This window comes from Primulina tabacum, chromosome 1, assembly GCF_025594145.1.
Source record: "Primulina tabacum isolate GXHZ01 chromosome 1, ASM2559414v2, whole genome shotgun sequence".
In the NCBI taxonomy this organism is placed as follows: domain Eukaryota; kingdom Viridiplantae; phylum Streptophyta; class Magnoliopsida; order Lamiales; family Gesneriaceae; genus Primulina; species Primulina tabacum.
Genome location: NC_134550.1, coordinates 45,670,343 through 45,676,767, shown reverse-complemented (window position 1 = coordinate 45,676,767; position 6,425 = coordinate 45,670,343). Strand labels below are relative to the sequence as shown.

At 37.1% G+C, this 6,425-nt stretch overlaps 1 protein-coding gene across 1 annotated transcript; it reads left to right on the top strand.

The window, feature by feature from the left end:
• Positions 1-1,941: 1,941 nt before the first annotated feature.
• Positions 1,942-3,398, top strand: LOC142510171 (uncharacterized). Its single transcript, XM_075619601.1, has 4 exons — positions 1,942-2,581; positions 2,784-2,815; positions 2,898-3,159; positions 3,223-3,398. Exons 1-4 carry the CDS (start codon positions 1,942-1,944, stop codon positions 3,396-3,398), a joined length of 1,110 nt encoding a protein of 369 aa, XP_075475716.1.
• Positions 3,399-6,425: the final 3,027 nt, after the last annotated feature.

Here is a 6,425-nt window from a genome sequence, read left to right as displayed (position 1 = left end):
ATTCAATATAACAATTAAGTAGTGTGGGACATAAATTTTGTTTTTTCTAAAATGCAAGTGCAAAAACGTAATGTATTTAATCTGATATACATGTCAGCATAAAAGTACAAGTCTTGTACAACATCTCTTTATCTCAATCTAGGGTTCAACAACTATACATCAAGTGCTGAATCCTATTCCACCTCTGAGCCCGGATCTCCACGCTAACCGTAATCTCTCATCCTCTTCCTGATCCTGATCCTGTCCCACCTATTGTCATGCACACATACAGACACAACAACAGCCGGATAACTCCGATGAGAAATACATTCCCAGTATAAATCATGTATACATGCAATCATATAACAGATATAAAAGCATGAAACCAATATCAATAACATGTATCAAATCTGAAATACATGAATCGATATAAAGCTGTAAATAAACTCTGGACTCGTCATCTCAGACTCAACTCATCTCTAGTCTGTAAATCAAACTCTTACTCATACTCTCTGACTCGACTCATTCCTAGTCTAGGGATCCCGATCTAAATAAGAACGCAACAATCTCCCACCTACTCTCCCGATCGCGGTGGCGGTACGTTCTTATTTACGGACTTTGGTCCTGTCCATATCGAATCTCGACAATAGGAGTTGCTCTACTCCTAGACAACATCGATATGACCAAACGTCCGGTGTCTTGGCATATCCGCCACAGACTTGGCATATCCTGCCAAATTGGCATCTCCGCCAAATATCAGGCACATCAGCCCAAGGACTAGGCATATCCGCCCATGACTCCTCACATAACATATTCTTAACTATAAATCAATAGAATAAGCATATCAATCTCAAACATTGCAACATATCGAGGCAATGGCAATTCAGTATGTGATTTTGGGAAACTCCAGTTAAATCAAACTCGAGTTGTGCAATCCCAGATCAACATTAATGTATACCTTTCTCTTCTCGGTCTGACGAAGTCGAAGTCTCGAATTCAAATCTGTCCATACTCAATCTGGTAATAACAATATCGAGGAGTATAATATCAATACACCAGTCAAATCAATACTGAATATACTCAGAACTCAATCAAATTCTGTTTCAACGGCATAACTGCATAATCTCAGTATACCCAGCGATACAATATCAATCAGATATCAATCCCAACATCTCATAATCGATAGTAATACAAATCTGGTATCAAATCTCAATCAAATCAACTCTGAAAATCATAACAATTCCATACGGTATTTGTTCTTCAATCCGGTTTCGATTATACGATGTCTACTATATCAAGAGCACCATATATCAATCATATCTGATTCTGACAATATCATAATTTCAAATCATAATAGAAATCCATAAAACTTACGTCCGTGTAAAGCCTGTAACGCAAGGAATACGGTACCGAGCTCGGATCGAAAATCAGACGGACGGATTTCACAACTCACCAATCTAGGATATGAAAAGGCGTAAGGATTTTCTGAAGCTCCCTTCGTTCTTCTCGATTCAATCTGAGGGAAAATGAAGTTACTTAACAATATATTGCATGTCCAAGGCCAAGTGGCTTATTCCATGTACAGCACGTCTCACGCATATGCGCGACCTCCTTCGGCGCATATGCGCGAGACACTATGTCTCGACGCGTGTCATCACGGTAACTCGCGCATATGCGCGCCCTCACTCGGCGCATATGCACGAGGCTCTTCACAACTCTCTGCCACCCTCGCGCGTATGCGCCGGTCCATGTCGTGCATATGCGCGAGGTGCTTTGCCTATCTCGCGCATATGCGCCCGACGGGGTCGCGCATATGCGCGAGGCTCCTTCCTCGCACATAACTTCAATTATTCTTTTCGGCTTTCCCGGACTGATCCGTTCAATCTATAATCACCTCAATTATCAATAAATCATTTCAGATTATAAAAACAAAATTCTCGGGCATTACAATTGTTGAGCATGATGAGGGAGTTTACTGGACAGAGAGACATGGTAAGAACTGCAAATACTCGTTTCGCAACTGCTTTTTTGACTTTAAAGCGGTTTCAAGTTCAGCAAGCAAATCTGAGAAAGATGTTTAAATCTGAAAAGTGGGCAAAAAGTCGATATTTTAGAGAGGCGGCTGGAAAACGTGTTGCAGAAGTGATATTGATGTCTTCTTTTTGGAAAACTACAGTCTTTGCATTAAAAGTTGGCGGCCCATTGCTGAAAGTATTGCGGCTAGTAGACGGTGAAAAAAGATCCCCAATGGGTTACATCTATGAGGCAATGGACATAGCCAAAGAAGCTATCGCTGAATCATTTAATAATAATGAAGATAAATATCGTGGTATTTTTGAAATCATCGACAAAAGATGGAACGTTCAAATGCATCATCCTTTGCATGCGGCTGGATATTTCTTAAATCCTGAGTTTTTTTACTCAAATCGTGACATAGAAAATGATGAAGAAGTGTTGGAGGGTCTGTACAAATGCATAGTTAGATTGGTGCGAGGTGAAGATTTACAAGATAAGATTACAAATCAATTGGATAAATACAAAAAAACAGAAGGACTTTTTGGTTTACGCATGTCTATTAGACAAAGAGCTTCAAAATCACCAGGTAAATAATATTTAGTGCAATATTAATTTATTTCTCAAACATTAATTATAGTATAGATACAAACTTTAAATGATAAGAAATTTAATCTTATAGTTTTTGTGTTTCAACTTTCAAGCTGATTAGTGGTCTTCTTATGGTGCATCAACACCTGAATTAAAAACATTTGCAATGAAAATTTTGTACCTCACATGCTCTTCTTCAGGTTATGAACGTAATTGGAGTGTATTTGAACATGTAAGTTAGAAGTTTTTTTTACATATTAAATTTTATATTATGGAGTATGAACCTAACTTTTTACTTTCTATTTTTTTGGAAGATACATTCTAAAAAAAGAAATAGGTTGTCTCAACAACGATTGAATGATTTGGCATATATCAAATACAACAGAGCGTTGAGGCGAAGATATGCCATGCGAGATGAGATTGATCCTATTTCTTTGTCAGAAATAGATGATATTAACGAATGGTTATTGGGAAAGTTGGATGATAGTGATAATGAGAATGATGATAACGATGTGGTCTTTGAAGATGATGATTTGCGTTGGAGTGATGTAGCACAAGCGGTTGGTGTTGGTGAAAGTGCATATGACTTTTGATCTCGAAATGCATCTACTTCAAAAAGAGCGTCATCATCCACTTCAGCAAAAAGAAAGCAATCTTCAACTCGAACTAGTCTTGTGGATGAAGTTGATGAAGAAGAGATCAACATTGATGTTGAAACTGAAGAAGAAGAAGAAGATGCCGATGGATACAAATCAAGTGATGGGGCTGATGACATAGATTTGGAAGATGAAGATGACGATTATAATGACATTTGATATTTCATCTATCACATTTTGAAAGAATTTTTATTTTATTGATAATATTTTGTTTATTGTGGCGTGACGTAGATTTGGAAGATGAAGATGACGATTATAATGATATTTGATATTTCATCTATCACATTTTCAAAGGCTTTTTATTTTATTTTGATTTTTTTGATAATATTTTGTTTATTGCGTTTTTTCCGTTAAGCGTATGCTTCGCTTTGCGCTTGAAGGCCCAAGACACTTGACCGCGCTTTTGACACTATGGGTAAGACATCTTGGAGTGGGTTTTTGCAAATTGCTTGCACTAATGAAAGTATTCTAGTGATATCCTTCTAGTAACATAAGAAAGAAAAACATAGAAGGATTACAACACCTTTGAACTTCCACAAACAAACTGATTAATTTATTGGACTAACTGATCAAGTAGTTTGAAGTAACTGAACTACATAAATCAACTGACAGTTGCATAACTGAAGATTAATGCACAGTTTATCGAAGGCAACTGAAACCAGCTGAATTGAACTTGCGAAGACAACTGACTGATCAGTTTATATATTCAGTTGTTTGCTCATCAGCTGATCATTCAGCTGTACACGTCATCAGTTGAAAATGACATTCAACCGACAATAGTACAAAGCAGACTACAACTCGTAGTGGAACGCCGCATTTCATAGCTTACAGTGTACGAATGTCAGAATAATATTGACGTGGCAATCAACGGATATTATGATTCAAATTATATTTAATGTTACCGTTGAAGAGAAGCCTATAAATAGGTGAGAAGGGTAGTTGAGCAAGCAACCAATCGATCTATCTATTCTCTCCAGCTTGCTGTTACCCTGCTGAATTTACCGCTCTTATTCGAGAATCAAAAAGCTCACACTTATCTGATTTATTTGTAGCATTTGAGGATACCTTTCGAGCTTACAAGCACGAATCGTTTTATTGTTTATTTGATCTTATCTAGATCAGTTGTGCTAAGTTCAGTCGAAGAACTGTGAGATATTTAGTAAACTAAGAGTTTCAGTTTTGGCAGTGTTAAAGTCCAAACTGAAGTGGGTCTGTACAATCTTTGTATCGATCAAAGTCTTTTAGTGCATATCCTATCCTTGTGATAGAAGGGGTGACTTAGGAGTTATTTCAATCTCCGAACATCCATAAATATTCATGTTATTACTTCAGTTATTTATTCTATAATTCAGTCAGTTTATTTTCGCAACTGTTACAGTTAAACTGATTGTCATTGACTGACAAGATTCCTAGTTTCAGTTTGTCACAGAACTGACACTTTATTCGAAAAGATTCAAAAATCGTGAGTGTTTATTCAACCCCCCCTTCTAAACACATCTCAACCTATCAACCGATCCTAACAAGTGATATCAGAGCAGTTGAATCTTGTCTCAGAATACTCTTATTCACAAAACTGATCAACATGTATTCATTCAATAAAATACCGATGTTTTCCAGAGAAGATTTTGACAACTGGAAAATCAGAATGCAGGCTCATTTAGCTGCACAAGATGACGACATGTGATATGTCATTACTGATGGTCCCATGAAGATCTTAAAAGCAAATACAGCAGTTGCCATTACTGGTGGGGCACCTCATCGCATAGAAAAGCCCAGAGAGGAATGAACAACTGAGGATAAAAGGAAAGCAAACCTAGAAAATGTGGTTAATGATATCTTATATAAAACGCTGGATAAAGTCACTTTCAGCAAAATCAAGATGTGCAAAACTGGCAAAGAAATATGGGAGAAAGTGATCCAGCAGTGTGAAGAAAACGAGCAAACAAAATAGAACAAGCTATCAGTTGCTGTTCAGAAATTTGATAACATCAAGATGAAAGCTGGAGAATCCTTGCACGAATATGATGAGATGATATGTGGTTTTATCAATGAGCTGAATGCACTTGGAAAAGTGTATTCGAACAAAGAAGTGACACTGAAGATGGTCATAGGTCTTCCCAAAGAATGGGATGTCAAGACCATGGCAATGAGAGAGTCAAAGGACCTTAACAAGGTCGAACTTCATGACTTGTTTGCTGATCTAAAAGCTTACGAGTTTGAACTACAAACCAGAGAAGGAAAACCTTCTACACCTGCTGTCACAACTGCTTTAACTGCTGTCAGACTGGAACCAACTGGTTCAGCTGAAAAATCTGCTGATCAACTGAGCAATGATGCTATGTTATTGTTTGTGAAGAAATTTGGAAGGTTTATGAGGAGGAATCAAGGAAACTTCCAGAAGCAGTATCAGAAAAATCAGTCCAAAGAAGAATCTTATGCTTGCTACAACTGTGGCAAATCTGGTTATTTCATAGCAGATTGTCCTAAGCCAAAGAAGAACGGTCGAGTATCAACTGAAAAGGGAAAGAAGCCCTATGAGCACAGGAGAAGGACCAATGATGACAAGAAATATTTTAAAAAGAAACATGAAGTGCTTTTGGCTGAAGAAAGCAAATCTAAGTGGGCTGAAACTGACAGTTTCAGAATCAGAAAGCCAAATCAGTTCAAGTGAAGATGAAGAGGATGTTAAGTACTTAATGGAAAATGATGCTGAACTGGAGTCAGCAAGTGAACATGTATTTGACTTCAGCTCTTCTGATTTCACCTGTGAAGAACTCATTATCACATTGCATGACATGATAGATGAGTATCACAAACTTGCTCAATCATTTCAGAAGGTTAGAACTGAGCAAACTAATCCCAATGACAACAAAATAGAAACTGATAAGTCAGTTGAACTGTTGAGTCTAAAAAGGGAGATTGCACAGCAAAAAGCTGAAATAATTGAAAATCAAGCCTTGATATGTCAGTTAAAAACAGAAATTTCAAAACATACTGAACTGATTCAAGCTTGGAACAAGTCTTCAGTTTCACTGAATGAATTGCAGAATTCACAAAAATCAATTGATGATAAAACTGGTTTAGGCTTTAACAATCATGTTGAAAATTCTGTAAGTGATACACAACCAAGGTTGAATGAAAACAAAGGAAAATACATTACCTTTGTAAAATCAACTATGGTAAATG